The sequence below is a fragment of the Castor canadensis genome, chromosome 7, assembly GCF_047511655.1.
Source record: "Castor canadensis chromosome 7, mCasCan1.hap1v2, whole genome shotgun sequence".
NCBI classification, from domain to species: Eukaryota; Metazoa; Chordata; class Mammalia; order Rodentia; family Castoridae; genus Castor; species Castor canadensis.
Window position 1 is genome coordinate 29,860,690 of NC_133392.1, and position 20,449 is coordinate 29,881,138.

At 39.2% G+C, this 20,449-nt stretch overlaps 1 protein-coding gene across 2 annotated transcripts in view; it reads right to left on the bottom strand.

Annotated features, from left to right (window-relative positions):
* Positions 1-19,432, bottom strand: part of Abcc2 (ATP binding cassette subfamily C member 2) — a 56,445-nt gene extending 37,013 nt beyond the window's left edge. For both annotated transcript variants that reach the window (XM_074078543.1, XM_020156265.2), the window contains exons 1-8: positions 19,275-19,432; positions 17,148-17,321; positions 6,681-6,806; positions 4,899-5,033; positions 4,592-4,699; positions 3,967-4,022; positions 2,464-2,698; positions 130-293 (exon numbers count right to left, since the gene is read on the bottom strand). In XM_074078543.1, the coding sequence (XP_073934644.1) occupies positions 130-293; positions 2,464-2,698; positions 3,967-4,022; positions 4,592-4,699; positions 4,899-5,033; positions 6,681-6,806; positions 17,148-17,321; positions 19,275-19,304 (1,028 nt within the window). In that variant the 5' untranslated portion in view covers positions 19,305-19,432. The remainder of the gene's footprint in view (positions 1-129; positions 294-2,463; positions 2,699-3,966; positions 4,023-4,591; positions 4,700-4,898; positions 5,034-6,680; positions 6,807-17,147; positions 17,322-19,274) is intronic.
* Between the last annotated feature and the right edge of the window lie 1,017 nt (positions 19,433-20,449).

A 20,449-nucleotide genomic window follows, 5' to 3' on the forward strand; every position in this document is an offset into this window, starting at 1 on the left:
TTTTTCAAAAATGGGAATTTAATGAAAACTCTTGCAATTGTACACAAAGGGAGAAAGGAAGGTAGCAGAGAGAAAAAGGAAGGTAGCAGAGGAGACATTTAAAGGACAACCGAATGCCTGGGGACTCACTTCAGCAGCTGAGGACCCACAAACATGAGGATGTCATGCACTAGTTTTGTGATGAATGATTTCAGGATCCAGATATGGAAAGTTTTGAAGAGGGTCTTCAACAGCCAGGATTTGGGATAGTCTTTTGTGGTGTCAGACTTCTCCTTTTTCTTTTTAGCTTCTTCCTGGGTACAGAGCAAAACAACAACAATGTACACAGAATTGTGTAGTGTAAGATTTTGTTTCTGCCCTGAACAATTCCAGAGCCTGTGAGTGCTGTTGCTTCATTGTATAGGTTTTAATCTTCTCATCATCTCCTCATTACTGTCCACTCTCTTGTCCCTCTTTCTCTCTCTTGCAACTGATATTGTAATCTGTTTTGAATTAGAAAAGCAGGTAACCAAGCTAATTAAGGATACCACACAAAGCTGGGCATATGGTGTACATTGTCATCCCAGCACTTGTCTGATGCCAACTTGGGTTACATAGCAAGTTCAAAACCAGCAGGTACATAGAAAGACCCTATCAAAAAACAAAAGAAGAGCTGGGGATGTATCTCAATAGTAGAGTGTTTGCCTAGCCCTGGGTTTGATCCCTAGCACTGCAAAAGACAAAACAACCCATAAAAACAGAAGACAAACTCTGAAGGAGTTCAGTGGGGAGGAGACAATCTTGAGAGTGAAGGATATGCTCACGATAATATATATTATAGATGCTCAGAAACCTTTTTTGTTCTTTCCTTGTGGTGGTCATTGGAGGATGTTACGAATTGACTTGTGTCCCCCCAAAAGATATGTTGAAGTCCTAGCCTTTAGTGTCTTAAAGTGTGCCCTTATTTGGAAATAGGGTCTTTGAGGTATAATTAAAGATATGATGAGGTCTTTAGGGTAAGCTGTAATCTAATATGACCAGAAGAGAAGATGGCCATGTGACACAGAGGTGGAGACTGGACTAACACATGTACAGGCAAGGAATGCCCAGGATTTCTTGCAAAAACTAGAAGGCAGAAGAGGGTAAAGAAACATCCCTCCAGACTTCAGAAAGAGTAGTGCTGGGGATGGAAGCCAGGGCCTTCTACATGTGAATTGGGTGCTTTGCTATTGAGCTGCACCCCCGTCCTCTGTGGTTTTTACTCTTCCAGTTTATGTACTTTGTGATGGCAGTGCTAGGAAACTAATTCACTGGCCATAATGACTCCACCAGCCTCTTTTTCCTATATTTTGGTCTCCTATGGCCCCAAATTCAAGCTTTTCAGCATCAGTGTCCAAGTTTTCCTGCCAATGACATCCTCTTTTAAGTTTTCTCACCAAAGTCCGACCTGATCAGTCTTTCTTGCCTGGATAACAGCTAGCCTTTTTCCAGCTTCCACTTCTGTTGCTCCATGACAATTCACTTTGTAGATGCAGCCCAAGTAAGGATTTAAAAATATAAATCCAATCACATTGCTCCCCTTCCACTGGCTTTCCATCAGACTTCAAAAAAAATCCAGTCTCTTACACAGCTCAGTCCCAGTCTACTTCCCTGAGCTCATCTCACCCAATGTTCAGCCTCTCTCCTGATGCTCCAGAGACCTTCCAGCTCTGTGAACATGCCAAATATGTCCCCCCGTCAGCCTCACATTCCTGCTGTCTCTGACTGGAGTACACTTCCCTATGACTGTATCATGGATGGACTATTCTCATTATTTGGGTCTCTGTTCAAATGTTACCTTTTTTGGAAGCCTTCCCTGGTACCCTGTCTTAAGCAGCATTTCACTTCAGATCCACAAACATCTTTTCTTTTCGAGAAGGAGGTCTCTGTATATTTCCCAAGCTGGTTTTGAACTTATGGGCTTAAGAGATCCTCTTGCCTCAGCCTCCTGAGTAGCTGGGGGTACAGGAGCATGCCACAGTACCTTGCTCGCTTTATTTTTTAAAGTAAGCATTTATTATTCTCAACATATTTATTGACTTATCGTTTATTTGCTTGCTGTCTAAAGATGGGCACTCTGTCATGCTTCTTCCTCATACCCAGTGCTCAAAACAGTGCCACACATACAAATGTGCTCAATAAATAGTTTTAGTGAATGAATCAATAAATCAGCTGCTAATGTCAACTTCTGCCAAGGTGCAAATTTTAATAGTGCCAAGGAATTGTTAAAATTATGGAAAATTTCAAAACTCAAAAAGAGAGATAAATAGTACATATCTCCTTGTATCCATCACTAAGATATCACTACTATTGTGAATACTACTAATGTAAAATGCACTAAAAAGGGTAATGTACTGTAAAAATGTAAGATCAGATCACCCTGACACTGTTTCTTGCCTGAGACATATATACAGCACATCACACAGACACTTATGGGAAAGTTACCAGGACAAGGACATCTTGGCTTTGACTCTGGTTCTTGTTTAAGCCATGTAGCATGGCTCCAGGGTTCCGCTGGGAGTTCTTCTGCTGCCGTCTTTGGAAGGCCTGCTTGGCCTTCTGTAGGTCTCTTGCCATGTATACTCCAAACCTGCTCATGACTGACTTTGTTTTAAGCTCTTCATCAACATCCCAGATATCATCAAGTGCCAAAGGTTTCTTGTAACCTTTCAGAACCATGCTGGAACAAGAATGACCCACAGGCTAAGACTCTATGGGCTGCATTAGAGACTGGCTCCTTTCTCCCTCTATCAAAACCTGCTTCCCAGATCTGGGATAGAGGGGCAAGAGGTTGGGACTTCTCCACTGTTCTACTATCACCACCTCCTTGCCCTTTGAACATGACAGAGGAGTGAGAAGAGTGCAGGGACAACAGAATGTGTTAGAAAACAAGGGGAAAGGAAATGACCCTATTGAATTAAGCACCAAAGAGCATCACCTCCCACTGCTTTTGCTCCTTCTTCCTCAAACATTGGCAGCCTGTATATACTCTGGAATCTCCTAGGGGCACCACCATGATGCCTTGAGGAGATGGAGCAGACCCTAAGGCTGCTTCTATGCTATCTCCCCTAAAACAGGACTCCCTAAGCTGGAGTTTGCAAACATAGATAAAAAAGAAATTACATCTTTATTTGTAATAGCTTCTGGCTGAAATCTAGCCTTTCCTCCTATATGAGTACAATATGCTACCTTTGTCAGCAGGAGAAATCACAGATATTTTTCTGGCAAACTTATGCTGTTCACTACTTTAAAATTATGGTCATTATTTGATCCATCACTAGATCTTGTTACTTAATGCATTGCTTTAAAAGTATATGCATTAAGTATTTGCTTTTTAAGTATTTTTGATAACTATATTTCAATATATTTTATTTTCATTACAGTCCTGTGTCTTTTATGCAGTTAAAACATTATCTGAGGGCTGGCAGAGCAGCTCAAGTGGTAGAGCACCTTCCTAGAAAGCACAAGGCCCTAAGTTCAATTCCCAGTACCGCCAAAAACAAACAAACAAACACACACACAAATCATTATCTGAGAAAGCACTCATGCATTTCACCAGCCTGCCAAAGGAGTCTATGAAACTACAAAGGCCAAGGATACCTGTTCCAGACTCCCTGGTAGCCCAGGACAGCTGTTTCATCCCTTACCCTCCAAACCTTTGCCACACTACCTACCCCTACATTTCCCCTTTCCTGTCCTGCTGCCTCCTTCCTTTTCTCCCATGGAACTCCCAGGCTACCAAGAGCAATTCCCTTCCACCTTCTCCTCATCATCCTGATCTTCCCAATGAAGGGGCTGAATTAAACTGACATATATTAGAAGAGAAATTACTCTAAGTAGAAGAGAAATGGAAATCACAGGAGGCATTTTGTAAATTAAGCTTTCCTTCAATTTCAGAGGAGTGAGGGGATAGGAATAGAGAAAACACACATTCCAAGCATTTCCTACCTGTCATACCAACTAAAGGTAATGCTACTCAGAAATGATGCTGTGGATGAAGGACTCTGAAAGACATAAAAAACTTAAAAGTTAATCAGTTGGAAACAGGAACACTATGGGACTCTAAAACTAGAAACCGATTTTTATAGATGTGATGTTATACTAGAAACCACACATGATGCTTGAGTCAGTTGGTCAACATACTTGGAAACCCTAAAGTCACTAATAAAATGATAACCAGGTTTTCTGGCAGAGATGTATGAGTTAACTGGCAAGGCTGAAGGTTTCTGGGTGAACATACAGGTCAGGATTTCCAATATGCTCATCGCTATATCTGTTTGCTTTCACATAAAATATTCTACACTACAGTTGAGTATCCTTTATCTGAAATACTTGGGATTGGAAATGTTTTCAATTTTGAAGGTTGTTTTTTGGAGTTTGCAGTAATGGATAAACTTTTTTGGAAGTTTCAGGTTTGGAGAAATTTGGATCTCAGATTTTCAGATTAGGGGTGCTCAGCTGATACCTTATTCTGGGTTCATGGGACCTCCGTAAGACCTAGACATCTCAAAGTTACATTTGTTAAGATATCCTCCAACTAAATAATATATGCAATGCAGATTTCGAGTCTCACATGTGACGAGTCACTTGTTTCTGAGAAGGCTGAAAGGATCAGGGTCAGGATCTGGAATCCATAGTTGATGAAGAACAGGCAGGAATAGACCAGATTAGAATTGTTACCCTATTGAGGGGGACAGACAGAGAAAATGAACCTTTAATCCAAATTAAGTCTAAACAGCCCATATATATCAGAGCTCACGAGTAAATACTATTATCAACCCCCCAATCCAGTTCTGTCCTGGGTCTCAAATTATTTGATTGCATTTGCACTGACTTGGAAGTTGCCCAGCAGTACCTCCTCGGTCACTTTTTCTCCTTACCCGTAGGAGCTCCCGGATCAGAGTCTGAAACTGGAAAGTGCCACAGAGTATTGAGAGAATCCAGAAGAGGGATAGGAACCAAGAATTCTTCTGTATACACCACTGCCTGCTGTGTTGGATTAGCAAAACCAGGATCTAGAGAGAAAGTTACATGAAATTCTGAAGAACAGTGTCACATACCAAACCCAGGCGGGGAGAAGGATGTCAGAGAACACCGGAAGAAAGGAGAGCTGAAGGAGGGGATTGTTGAAACTTATCTGGCCAGGCAGAAATAAACAAGTGTCAAACTATACATTTTCTCCCAGGTGCTATCTAACTCTCTCCACTGTCTCATTTCCATTCACTAAACTTAGGTAGGAAGAGTCACTATGTGCATTTTTGTGGAGTTCCTTTTGGAGGTATAGAAACCTTCTTAAGACCCAAGGAAATTAATTTCAGGCAGGTATTAAGTTGAGAAGGCAGATTCTGATGACTAGGTGCAAGCTTTCCTTTTTCTCTATTTTCTAATATTGGAATAAGAAATTAATTCTCAAAATCCCAAACCTTGCTTTTTTTATTGGCTCACCTAGTTGGCATTCTGGTTGCCTACACCTAGTGCTGTGCTAGTAGCATTCTGAGGAGGAAAAAGCCTCTATTGGTAGCAGTTGCCAATTTTCATGGTGTAAATACTCCTGGCTGTGGTAGACTTCTCACTCCATCCTGTCACTAACTGCAGGGTTGGGAAGAGATATACATAATCAGCTCTGTAAGCCAGGTCCACTGCACCACAGTCCAAATCCTTCTTTGCTTGTTCTATCATGGCTGGCAAAAAAAAAGAGCTTAGCAGAACACATTATTGAGTAAAGGCAAGGCAGAGGAGTGAGGATTGTGCTAAGCACATACTCTGCAGAAGCAGATGCCACCCAGGGTCAGCAGACCACTGCCCCGTGGGAACAGAGGACCACAGTTGTCATATATTCTGAGTTTTCAAGAAAGTTTGTAAATCCAATAGTTTTGTGTCATCTTTTTAAATGATAGTGATTAATTGAATTGTTTTTAAACACTGTATAGGTCCCCAAAAACATGTCAGCAAGAGAAATATCAGTTTCTAATATCAAGTTTATAAAAAAAACTCTAGACTCAGTAATCCATGGATTAGCCACCAATCAATCAAAAATCACATTTACAACACGTAAAAATTTCTTTTTTATTTTTGGCATTACTGAGGTTTGAACTCAGGGCCTTGCACTTGCTAGGCAATTGCTCTACCACTTGACCTACATCGCCGGTCCCTTTTGCTTTAGTTTGTTTTTAGATGGGTCTTGCACTTTTGCAAGAGCTGGCCTTGACTGCAATTATCTTTCCTCCACCTCTCATGTACCCGGGATTACAAACATGTACCACCGTAACCAGCTTGTTTGTTGAGGTAGGGTCTTGATAACTTTTTTGCCTGGGCCTTGAACTACAAGCCTCTGATCTCTTCCTCTTGCATAGCTGGGATTAAAGGTATGCACCAATATGCTGACCCAAAAAAATTCTTTTACATCAAGACACTTACATCTCATCTGTGATTCTGAGATGGGACTATATGATGGCATAATATCAGAGAAGCTCTAAAAATTAGAGGTCAAAAGATTGAAAGCTGAAATTAGTTTCACCCTTTACAATCAAGCTTGACTTTTCTATAAGTTCTTGAAGAAGACAGGTGAAATTAGACTTAATTTCATCCCCCAAAGTATATTTCATTTAGATGTCTATAGGTAGAGAGAAGATAAACAGGGTGCAAGTGGTAAGAGACCTTACCCATGTGCCCAGGTAGAGAATCGGATTGGTATATTTAACAGGAGGGATTGTAGCTTGTCCCGTGTCTTCTGTGAGCACCAGGGCCAGCTCAATGGCTGCTAGAATCAGAAGAAACCCAACAAGTACCTGAGAAGGAAAAAAGACCACTGTTAAGAGCATGTCATTCTTTATAAGACTCTAGTTTCCAATAATGGATAGGAAAAATGATATATAGAGATTCAGATAAGACAATAAATATTTCTGAAGTGAATAGATACATATAGTTCAAATAAGAATACAGTTCAAAGTATGCCTTGACAAATGTTTTTGAGGAATGCTAAGTGTGATGGTTTTAAGATGTGTCTACAGGTTTTTGATATTTCTAAGCAACATAGAGCTTAGTTCCCCTTCCCTCAAGTGTCAACTGGACTTAGTGACTCAATTCTAAGGAACAAAAAATGGTGGAAATGATAGTGTTTGACTTCTAAGACTAGGTCATAAAAAACAATGTGACTTCTTTCTGCTTGTTTTCTATTTCAGATCACTCACTCTGGGGAAACCCACCAGCCTGGTCATGAAGACACTCAAAGTGCTCTAGGAAGAGGTCCACTTGGTTAGGAAGTGAGAAACTGAGTCCTCCTGCCAACAGCCAATGAGAAACCAAGATGTCCTGCTAATAGCCAATGAGAAATGGGGGCTTTCTGCTAATTGCACTGTGCTTGAGTCATCTTAGAAGCAGATCCTGCAGCCCAGAACCTTGTAAGAGACTACAAAGCAGAACCCAGGTAAGCAGCCTCCAAATTTCTGACCCATAGAAATTACAAGATAAAAAACAATTCTTTTTGAGCTGCTAAGTTTTGGAGTAACTTATTACACAGCAATAGAAAGTTAATGTACTAGGTTTAAAAGACAATTCCTCACCCTGACTGGGATAGCACTCTTCCCATGCTTTGTTCATTGGTCCCAGTCTTGACCCCACATAACTTTTTAAGTTAATATTGCAAAGAATTGTGCCTATTTAACCCTAGGATGACCTCAAGCTGAAAGAAAATATTTACCCTGTGAGTTCATAACACAAAATCCACATTGTACTGTGCTAAACACCAATCCCCACTCATGAGGAGAGACAATTACTGCCTCTGCTGAGGAGGGACACAAGTATCTTCACCCCCCAATGAGGATCTTTGTTACTACCTCCCCTTCCCACATCACTTTCTACTCCCACCTACTGACCCATATGCATTCTTATGAACCTCACTCATCTAGAATGGCTCAGGTGAAGGTATTGGGCCCTTTATAAAGAAAAACAGCCAAGGTCAGAGATTATGACACCTTTGACTAATAGGACCAGTGCTTTTATTTACCAAGGAGTAGAGGTAGACATGTTAATAACAAGAATGCATTTTACTCAAGTAGATCATATAGTATATTGTGCTTTCTTCATAAGAAACTATAAAGTTTTGGGATTAGCAGAATGGCTCAAGTAGTAGAATGCTTGCCTAGCAAATGCGAGGCCCTGAGTTCAACACCAGTGCCACCAAAAAAAAAAAAAGAAAAAGAAACTATGAGGTTTTAGGCAAAAAAAAAAAAACAAAACAGCTTAGATGTGGAATTTATGTTTGTTTTTGGGTAAATTAGGAGGTAAAAATAGAACAAGTTAGAGCTAAAGCACCCATCTTTGAGGATAACCAGGTAGAGAGAATATTAACCAGCAGACCACTCCCCAGGCCAACGAAAAGGAGGGGGTCTTGCCACAGGTCTATATATATTAAATTGAAAGAGCTGTTTGGAAATACACTGAGCAATTCACAAAAAAGACTAATTTATTTTATAAAGAATTTCTATGGGGCAACAGCAACAAACAAAAATCCTACAACTTGATGCAAAAACTGGGCATGAACCAAGCGTGGTGGTTTGTGCCTATAATCCTAGCTACTCAGGAGGCAATGATTGGGAGGATTGTGATTTGACCCAGCCAAGGAAAAAAGTTCAGGAGACCCCATCTCAACCAATAAAAACTAGGAGTGGTGGCGCATGCCTGTCATCCCAGCTATGCAGGAACTATAAATAGGAGAATTGCAGTCCATTCCAGCCAGTGCATGAGAAGACCCTCCCTCAAATATAACCAAAGCAAAAAGGGATAGGGCATGGCTCAAGTGGTAGAGCACCTGCCTAGAAAGCACGAGGCAAAAACAAGCAAGCAAGCAAACAAACAAACAAAAGACAGGCCATAAAATATAAATGTGTAATTTATAGGAAAAAAATCCTACAAATGAACATTTTTTTTGAGATAGGTCTCACCATGTAGAACAGGGTGGCCTTAAATTCACTATGTAGGATGCCTCAAACTCACAACACTGCTGCTTTAGCCTCCTAAGTGGTAGGATTACATGTGCCCCACCACATCCGGTTCCAGAAATGGCTTTTAAACCTATGAAAATCTGCTTAATCTCACTAACAATAAGAGAACATAATTTGAAATTGTAATGACATCATTTTTATCTAAATGATAAACAAACATCAAAAGTTTGATGATAGGGCTGGGAAAAAAGAAGAAATAAGAAAATCAATAGAATTAGTACTCATAGAAATGCAAAGTGAACAATGTGGTGCCATTTTGCATGTACAAGCAGCAAAGGTATTTTCTATAGAAGTAGGAACATGGAACACTGAAATCTGGGAAAGTTACCTTGAGATGAGAAACGGGGTAGAAGGGAGAATAAGGGAGGAGATGAACCAGTTTGGGTGTATATGGCAATGTCTCAATGAAACCCCCTTATACCTAGCTTATGCTAACAGAAATGCTTCAAAACAATGAAGAAAGGAGAGTGAAAGAGGTCCTGTCAGAGGTGGGTGCCAGTGTGAAAGGGGAGGGCATAGGGAATGGGTGAAAGAGGGAGAACATGGTGTAAGTATTTTGTATTTATGTATGAGAATAGAACAATGAAACCTGTCAAAATTGTTCTAAGAAGGGGGGAGGAGGGATGAGGAAGAATGATGGAGGGGGTGAATCTAATTAAGATACATTGTAAGCACATATGCAAATGTCACAATGTATCCCCCCATACAACTATAATATGCTAATAAAAATTAAAATAAATAAATAAAATTAGCAAAGGTGAAAGTATGATACATAATGCTGATAAAAATGCAGAGACACACACTTCAACACAATTTTGGTAAGATTCTAAATTGGCAAAAACCTTCCTGGATTATAAAAAATTTCCATCATATTTTAAAGCCTTAGAATGCTCCAATACTTTAATGTAACAATTCTACTTATAAGAATCTATTCTGAGGAAATAATCTGAATTGCAGACAAATGTTTGTGCACAAGAAAGTTGATTGTTAGAGTCTCATTTTCAATAGTTGAGGATTTTAAAAACCTGAAACAGTGATAGAGGGGTTTGTTGGGAGGGATTAATGTTGCAACAGTTGCTAAAATAAATTATGGTATAAGCACTCAAGTGATGAACTATTAGTCATCAAAATTATGTTTAGGAGTAATTGTACTGAGGAACATTTTTATAATACTTTAAATGTAAAAAGTGAACTACACAACTGCATACACAATGATTTCAGCTATATATTTTTAAATATGCATAGAAAAGGATGAGAGTTTCCACTTCAAAATACCAGATTTAATACATTTATTTAACTCCCATCCCTCCCCATCCCATTGAAATGGTAGTTTAAAAGCACCCAGGTAGAATTCTACTACAGCACCGAGAATATAAATGGAGAAACATGAGCTCAGTAGACTGCACATTTTAGAAGATAAAAAGAAGTCTTATCATTAGTGACAAAACATCAGATGAAAAACATAGCCCAAAACACACCCAAGAAAAGGCAGCGTGAGAGACAACCTGAGCCAGACGTCAGATAATTGTACACCAGCACAATTCTCTGCCTGCCCCAATAAATTCACTCTCTACTCTGTTTCTTCAAGCCTAGAGTGGTCACATCTTACAGCTACTAAGCCCCAAGTGTGTTTGTAATGCAGCCTCCTCAAATTTTCTTACTTTGTCTCAGCTATTTGTTTATGGTTGGGACTCTGGCTAGTAGAGTTGCCTACCAAAAGCCACTCTCTTCTTCCTACCAGAACCCCCTTTTGTAAAATATCCACTCAACTCAGCTGAGCTTTGTGCTTGAGTGGAAGAACCTCTCTCCTACACCATGAGGTGAATAAAAACCAATCATGATGCTCCCATTCCCTTGGTTTGTGTCTGCGTTGGCCATGGGTATATAACACAATTCTGGCCAAATATAAGTAGGAGATAGCTTGGAGGGGATTCTGGGGAAGATTTCCCTCACTGATCAAAGCACTCTTACAGAGGGAGAATAATGGAGGAAAAAATACTGGGGTATGATACATGTATGTATGGAAATGTCACAATGAACCCCCTGTAAAAATATCATACACTAAAATAAAATGTTTTTTTAAAAAGAACTCTTACAACTCAGTGGTAAAAAGACACAAATAATCCAAATAAAAATGGGCAAAGGGTTTGAACAGGTATTTCTCCAAAGAAGGTAGACAAATGGCCAGTGAGCATATGAAAAGATGTTCAACATCCTTAGTCGTTAGGAAGATGCAAATCAAAACCACAATGAGATACCACTTCCTACTGACTAAAATATCTGTAATAAGAAAGATGGACAGTAATATGTACTGATGAAGATGAGTATTACAACCTTCACACATGTAGGGAGGAATGTGAAAGTGTACAGCCACTTTGGAACAGTTTGTCAGTTACTCAAAAATATTAAACATGGAGTTACCATATTATCCAGCATTTCTAAATCTAAATATGCACCTAAGAAAACTGAAAACCTATGCCTACCAAAAAAATGTGTCCACAATGAATGTAAAAGGGGGACTACAGGGTGGGGCAGAGTCAGTGAGAGGGGAAGGGGGAGGTGTAGAGGTTCAAAGTGTATTACAAGTGTGTGTGTAAAGATAGCATAATGAAACCCACCAAATACTGTTTGTAAAGGGGGGGAGGAAGGAAGATAAGGGAATATCACGGAGGGAGTGAAGTTGTTCAGAGTACACTGTGCACATCTATGAAATTTTCACAATGCAATGCCCTAGTACTATTAATGACAAAATTAAAAACAAAATTAACAAAACAAAAAATGTCCAGGAACATTTCTAACAGCATTACTTCAAAAGGACAAAAGGCGGAAACAACTCAAATGTCCATCAGTTGATGAGTGGATAAGCAAAATGTGGTGTCTTTTTCAGTCATAAAAAGGAATGAAATGAGTCAGGTGCCAGTGGCTCACGCCTGTAATCTTAGCTACTCCAGAGGCAGAGATCAGGAGGATAGCAGTTCAAATAGCTCAAGAGACCCTATCTTGAAAAAACCCAACACAAAACAGAATTGGTGTAGTGGCTCAGGTGGTAGAGTGCCTGCCTAGTAAGCATAAGGCCCTGAGTTCAAACTCCAGTGCTGCCAAAAAGGAATAAACTATTGATACATACTACAACATGGATGAACCGTAAAAATATTAAGCTAAGAGAAAGAAGCCACATACTATGGGCCATATAAATACATGGCTGAATTTGTACATAAAATATTCAAATTAGGTACATCTAAAGACTGAAAAGCAGGTTTGTGGTTGATAGGGGCTAGGGTAGGAGGGAATAGAAAGGTGCTGCTTAATAAGTATGAAGTTTCTTTTTGGAGTGGTGAAAAAATTCAGGAACTAGATAGTAAAGATAATTGTAAAGCATTGTATATTTTACTGTAATACAAATATACTTCAAGGACCAGGCATGTAGCTCAGTGAAGGCCCTGGATTCAATTCCCAATTCCACCTCAAAAAATAAAAAAAGGAATAGTATACTTATTCTTGGTGCATTATGAATAAACTTTGGGAACATTATGTTAAATAAAATGTCAGACACTAAAGGCTATGTGTTGTATAATTCTTCCCATAGGAAATGTCCTAACTAGGCAATTTATACACAGAGATTACCAAATTAGTGGTTTCTAGGGTCTGGGAGGGCTGGGTTAGGACGAAATGGAGCATTACTAATTAATGGGATTAACGGGTGCAGAGTTTCTTTTGGAGTGATGAAAAATATTCTAGAATTAGACAATGATTATGGTCACACAAGTCTGTGAATATACTAAAAATCGTTGAATTGTATACTTTAGTGAGTTTTATAGAACATGAATTACAATCTTAATAAAGTCATTCTTTTAAAAAAGTGATACATAGGGACACCTGAGGCCTATTTATTTATTTTTTTGCTTCTGGACACTGACTTGATCGTGTTACGTCTGGAGCTACTGCAGTCATCTTGAAATCATTCACTGTCTCCATACATGAGTTGATATGCTGATAATATCAGAAGAAAGATGATATTGTTGAGCTGCTGAATTAACAAATCCTGGAGGCAAACTGAATTTTTTGTTATGTACAATTTTAACTTCCTGGGCTGGGGATGTAGCTCAAGTGGTAGAGAATTTGCCTAGCATGCATTAGGCCCTGGATTCAATCCCCAGAACTGGGGGAAAAAAATTAACTTCCTTAGTGTTTAAAGCAACTGAGGTGACTTTGCAAATGAGAGAGCCGTCAAAGATATAAAACTATTCTTTGTAATCAACCCTGACAGTGAATGTGTTGGCTTTCCACCACTGTAATGAAACAGCTGAGATAAACAATTTCTAAAAATGAAAGGTTTATTTTGGCTTATGGTTTTGGAGGTTCATGGTCTTTTGAGCATGTGGTGGAGGAGGCCTGTTCACCTCATGGCAGCCAGGAAGCAAAGATACAAGAGAGTGGAAGAGCCCAGAGTCCCCTTATCTCTGTCAACAGCATGCTTCCCCAGTGATCTAACTTCCTTAGACTAGGCCCCACCTCATAAAGGTTCTACCAGCTCCCAAAAGCACCACAGGCTGGTGACAAAGACTTTAACACATAGGCCTTTAGGAGTATGGTTAGGAGGCACCTAAGCAACAGCACAGAATAAGGATGGGAAACAGGGCAGACATCAGAGGCTTAACTGGAACTGTGTGTTCAGAGCTGGTACAGTTATGTCAGTCACTTCCTTCTCTCCCCACCCCTACCCTCCTATCTCTGCAAACTCACTGACAATGCCTACATCAATAACCCCAATCCCAGCTCAAACTAAAGCAAGAGAAGTTCTCGCTGGAGAATGTGGGTTGCGTATTGGTGCCCAGAATGAATGTATCTTCATTTGGCACATATAGGGCTAGAGAGGTACACCTGTTTAAAAGATGGGATTTCAAAGTTGAAGGAAATGAAAAAAGTAATATATGAAAATTTCTCACAAATAAGAAAGGTATAAGCATTTAGTTTGAATGGCCCACTGAATGGATGAAGACAGACTCGTATGAAATTTTAAGTTGTGAAGAACAAAGTGCATAAAAGCTTCTAGCAAGGATAAGAAGAATAAGAATTCTAATTCAGTGACTGGAGGCATGGCTCAAGCTGTAGAGCACCTGTCTAGCAATTGGGGAAAGGAAAGAAGGAAGGAAGGAAGGAGGAAGGAGGGAGGGAAAGAAGGAGGGAGAGAGAGAGGGACGGAGGGAGAAAGAAAAGACTTAGAGACTTTATCTACTGCCACCCTTAAAGATGTTCTCCTTTAGAAGGGTGAGAGCTTTAATAGTATAATGTTACATAAAGAAGCATCAATAGGTAGAATTTGCCAGGTGTGGTGGTTCACACCTGTAATCCTGGTTACTTAGAAGTGGAGGAAGGAGGATCTTGAGTTCAAAGCCAGCCCAGGCACTCTCAAGAACAAACAAACAAAAGAGTATGTATTGTGGGGGAATGACCCAAGTGATACAATGCTTGCCTAGAGTGCAAGAGGCTGTGGGATCAATCCTTAGTAAGTGAGGAGTGGGTGGGGGGGACTCACATAGACTTTAACATTAGCAGCAGAGTATTTTTAGGAAAAAATAACAAATAGAAGAACTGAAAAAAAAAGTCATACAAAATTAAAGGGGAGAAAAAAAAGAGGAAAGAAAGAGGAAGATAAATTCCCTGTCAACGAACTAAATACCTTCCCTTTCCTTAGAGCAGAAATGCATCTTTTCTTAACTTAATAGATAAAAAATCTAGGTACAAGCACACTGCGTGCAGATATGCAGGTAATCATAAAATAATTAAAATGGAGATCTCTACAGAATGGGATGGGAAGTAGGAAGATGAAGAAGAGACTTTGTATTTGCTTTGTACTTTTTTTCTATTTCTTTTAAGAGGAAGGAAACATCCGAAATGTTCATAGGAGTATATCACAGTGCTATGATTATCAATACATTTAGTTTTCTTCCTATTTCTCTGGAGTTCCCCTTCTTTCTACAGTAACCACAAGTTATTGTTATCAGAAACATGCATACCCTTTTATCATTTAGGAACAGGGAGATATTGTGGATGATTAATGATTTACCAAGTCCTAATACTCTTTGCCCTCGATCTCTGATTAATCAGGCAAGGGATTACAAAAGAAATACAATCTCATTGGTAATAAAAAAGAAGGGAATATTATTTGGCTATATTAAAAGCCTTCCCGTATCTGCAAAGATTCTTTATGAATGAGAAGATACTCTGGGTAAATCTCCTATCCATTATACAGGGGGCGCACTTTCACCACTTCGCTAGCAGACAAACAGTAGCTAACTTTAGCTTTAGTATTTTCAGGGACTTCATTCCAGCAGCTCATTCTATAATCAGACAGTTACTTTCATTAGAGAATTCTTCTGTATAGTTAGCCAAATGCTACATTCCAAAAACAACCTTCAGTCACTTATCTTGGTCTTGCTTAATGAAAAATTTCAAAACAAGTTAGATAATCTTCTATATTGTACTTCTGCAAATAACTCCAGATCAGACTGGCTTGATATCAAGTCTTTTTTGCTGTACATCTTACTCTGACCTCAGCATTTCCACAGCCACAGAAGTTCATTTTTATCTACCTTTAAATTTATTTATGTTTTCTGTGGTATTAGGAATTGAACCCAGGGCCTGGAGCATGCTAGGCAAATGTCTGTCACTGAGATATTTCCCAAGGCCCTCATTTTAAATTCAATTCATTCAATTACCTACTCACCTCTGTAATTCTAGCTACTCAGGAGCAGAGATCAGGAGGATAGTGGTTCAAAGTCAGCTCAGGCAAAGAGTTATCAAGATCCTATCTAGAAAAAAAAACCCATCACAAAAAAAGAGCTGGTGGAGTGGCTCAAGCAATAGAGTGCCTGCCTAGCAAGTGTGAAGCTTTGAGTTCAAACCCTAGTAGTGCCTTTGCCCCCAAATTAACAAATTTCATTAGGATGGGATACTGGTTTGTCCATTACTCAGTCCGGAAAAATAGCAGAAACCTCCTCACTTGGCTAAACTATAACCATAAGCTGTACTCATTGCCAAGGGTGCTAAAGAATGTTATTTATCGAACATTATTCAGAATGTTTATAGTCTAACACATTCTTGACTCAACCCTTACTCCTAAGGTGCATTTAACACTAACATTCAACAAAGGTTGAATTTAACCTGAGGGCTCCGTAAAATGCTAGGTCCTAGGCTGGGCGCTTATACCAACAAGGGTGACAATAAACCTGCCCCAGCTCTCAGAGACTGTTCTTTTCCTTTCCAGTCTGACAAAGCCCACTCCCAGACCTACCCCAGCGTGTTCATGTGACTCTCACTTTCTGGGGCCTCCTCCATGAAGTTCCAGTAGTATAGGTCAGAGGTATGTGTGCTCACAAAACAAGGGAATCTAATTTGCCTTTCTAATCTGTTTAAATATTAGGACAGACAGAAAACGAAACAAACAAAAAAACCTAGTGAGTGAAGTAGATGGTAGATTTTATGAGGTAACTTCATGACCTTGATTGAAGGTCTTGGGTCCTGCAACACTCCTCCCTGAGATGAGAGCTCCTCTCGGTGTCATTCCTAGGTTCTCTGCCACAGCCCATACCTTCCCATTATTTCCCCACTCAGGCTTGTCACTGTGCACACTAACTCTTCTTCCCTCCATGTGAGTGAACATTCTAGGGCTCTGGGGAAACAGAAAACTTATGTCACATCCAAGTTTTGAGAGATAAGTGATGATTAGATAACCTGTATGGTCCAAATGATACATTATATAGTTTCTTTTCACCTTGTGGCAGGTGCAATTGAACTCCTGACTTACTAGAGCAACTTATAGACATGTGATCTACTCTTCACTTCTCAAATACAGAAAAGATAATAACAATTTGATCCATTGCTTATTATTTGTGTTTAGGGTGACTAGTAAACATAAGAATTAAGAGTCACGCACTTATGTAAAAAGCAAAGCTACTTTGATACAGAAATATTGCAAGAGGCCAAGTGAGGCATAGATCAGGCACAGAGCATAACTCTGCCTGAGACAGTAGCACCGAGCAAAGATCATAAAAGACAGAGAAGACACTAACCACCAAGAAAATGTCTCTTGTGCACTAAGGAATTAGAGTTTGAAAATTACTGTACCTGCTTGGCGAGGTAGAATTTAGTTATAGGAGATCGTTTTTTCTTGGATCTATATACATGAAGAAGCTGCCAAGGGGCCAGGAGCCAAAGAAAACCCAAGGGAATCCACACCAGAACTGTTTGTTCAAAACAAAGTGGCAGGTCTATCTCCGGAGTATCGAAGAATGAGGAATTCTGGGAACCAAAAGAGAAGGACTGTTGGATACATACATTTTTAAAGATAGGCCCATCCCCCAATATGCCCCATATGCTTCCGAGCAATTTTAATTCAGCTCCATAACCATATCCGACCTTATCCTTTAAAGCTGCTGCTTGCTTTGGCAGCACACGTACTAAAATTAGAATTATCTGCATTTTCCTGTTCATCCTCATTGATTCAAATTCTCTACTTAATGACATTTAGTGACTTTTCTAGTCAACTCAACCTCTAAAAATCTGTTTTCCTGTGATTTTAAGTGAATTTCTATGCCTGCTATATTGTGTAAAACTCACATGACATTTGTCAAGTTGTAGAAAGAAAAGGACTGTTCCTTGATCCAAAGGAGAGAATAGCTCCCTGGGGATAAAAACTCCTTTAGTTTCTAGCCGCACTTGAACACCCTGGCAGATGTGTAAACACGGAAGCACCTGACAGCAGATGCTGAGTCACAGTATGATCTTTAGCCTACTATGGCTCACAGGGCTTACAGCAAAATCAAGGGGGTCTGGTCAGTTTCAGCACAGGAGTGAAAAACGGCACTATTGGACAAAAAGCTTACTCCCACTAAGTTTTGAACCAGACTTTGCATGCTGTGATAAGTGGGAGGACCTTGTGGGTGGGGTAGCGGGCACCAGTTCTTATACTTGAGTCGTGTGAGGGTAGATTTTTCTCTATCATTAAGTATTTTTAAGCTAGGGGTGTGGCTTAAGTGGTAGAGTGCCTGCCTAGAAAGCACAAGGTCTTGAGTTCAATCCCTAGCACTGCCAAAAAGCATGTAGGTTATAATCCTCACCGCCTAACAACCTGCAGATAAAAACACAGCTCCAGACATTAAGTGTTTTTAAATTGTTTCATATGACTATTGGTATAGACTCTTCAAAAAAAAAATTGTCCAGTAAGGACCTCTTAGACTGAAAAAAAAAAAAAAGAAAAAGAAAAAAAAGTGAAGTACCCAGATGACCGGCAGGTAATTCTCCGAGAGGATTCTTGAGAGATGGTCTGTCAAGATAGTGGGGCTTACTGGGCCTCACCTTCCAGTGGTATTCATATCCTGGCCTTGAGGGCCAGGCGTGGGGCCCAGGTTCTTCCAGCTATAGAAAAAGCTGCAGATCCAGCTTTGCTATCTCATCTCTCATCTCTGTGTAAAGTTATACAACTGTAGAATTCAGAAGGCTCACTTAATTTAAACTATGTTAATCATCCCTGGTAATGCTGATGCTAGTAGTTTTCAGAGGACACTCTCAAAAATCACTAAATCTAAGGTCCTTTCTCATTCTGTATTCCACTAAGCTGTTTGGTAATGTTGATTACTCCCTGCCTAAAACCCTGCTCCCCAAGGCTGCCAGGCTCCAAGGCTCTGTGATCGTTCACTCTCCAAATATCTGACTCCTCCTTCAGAGGTGCTTCTTCCCTTCCTTCTCTAAAAACAATATAGTTTAATTCTAATTGTTCAAAAACTATCTCAGTGCTCATGATGCTCAAACCTGCATACCCATTTTCAACTTCTAGTCCATACTATTAGTCAGCAGCTCCTCTAGAACATATTATCATTCCAACATTAATATACCTCATCAAGACTCAATCATGAACCTTCTCTTCCTACCCCCAAAAGCATACATCGTCTTTCCTAACACTGGAGAAATTGAATGTTTTTTCTCTTTTTTTCTGTTGAGAAGGTGATTTTGCAGCTAGTTAATCCAAGAAAATAGTCTGTGGTACAATAAACATATGTTAAAGAATAAATTCTATGTTTCCCAAATGGTATTATCCTCTGGAAATATTATGAAGTATCTTTTCTTTCAAAAGATTGAGATGCAGCCCAGCTGCTCTTCTAACTTTTCTGGTTTTTGTCAGTGACCATGCTAATAACATATTCCTTGTTCTGAGTTTGAGAAGAGTAAACAATGAGAATAAATTTAATTACTCACCCAAAAAGTCGAGTTGCAGAAACTCTCCATAATGATTCCTGGAGCACTTCTGGAATGAAGACTTTTCTATGACTGTTTCTTCTTTACCCTTTTTCTCTATGAAGGTGGATGGTAAGTAGCAATGTGTTCTTTCCCATTCTAATGTTCCAATTAAAGGCAGTTCTCCTGACCTTTCAACCCAACAACTTAATAGTTAACTTTGCTTGGATGCGTACTTACATCATCCTAGTGGGTTGACACGTGGCTGAGGATCTCCAGGGACAACTAGACTTACCAGTTCCCAAGGTTCCCAAAGCCTCCATGGCATGGCCATATATAAAAGGAATCACTAAAAGATAACAGTAGAGCTGGATGGCAAATCAGGATTGCAGTATACCTTCATTCTCCTGAGAACACATGAGCTACAAAGCATAGATAGAGGGAAATACATCCCTAAGCTTGCAATGTCACTTCTGTTTATGGGCATTAGAGTTTATAGAAATGTGAAATATCTACTCCTCTGAATTCTTAATTAAGAACACAGAACCTAAAGAACAATTTTAAAAAGGTGTGAACTGTTTGAAAAGGTCGGGTTATAAAACAGCATATGAAGTATGAAAAAATATGTGTATAATTAATGCAACAAAACATTAGTCTTAGCTGGTGAGATTTTGGGTAATTGTTTTTCCTTTTGCTTGTCTATATTTTCTGATTTTTCCATAATTATCAGGTATTATTTATGAAATAATATTTTAAGGCAATTTTGTGGGAAAAAATATGTGACATAAAATTTATCATCTTAACCATTTTTAAGTGTATAGTTTAGCAGTATTAAGTGTATTCCTATTGTTATTCAACCAATCTCCAAAACCTTTCACCTTACAAAACTGAGATTATGATCATTAAGCAACAATTCCCATTCCCTCCTCTCTCTAATAAAGCATATGTCATTTTAATATAGGTCATCCTAAATTAACAATAACAAGACATGCCTACCAACATATTAAAATGTAAACACCATAATTAGGAGGATGTAGAACCATTTTGGTTATCAACACAAATGTAAACATATTTCTGAGGTTGTATAGCAGAACTTACTTTAGTATCTTATTTAAATGAACAAAAATATATTAATATTGTTAATATTATCAAAATGGCCATCTTCTATTTTAAAAAGTCCTATAAGGAACTCAGGG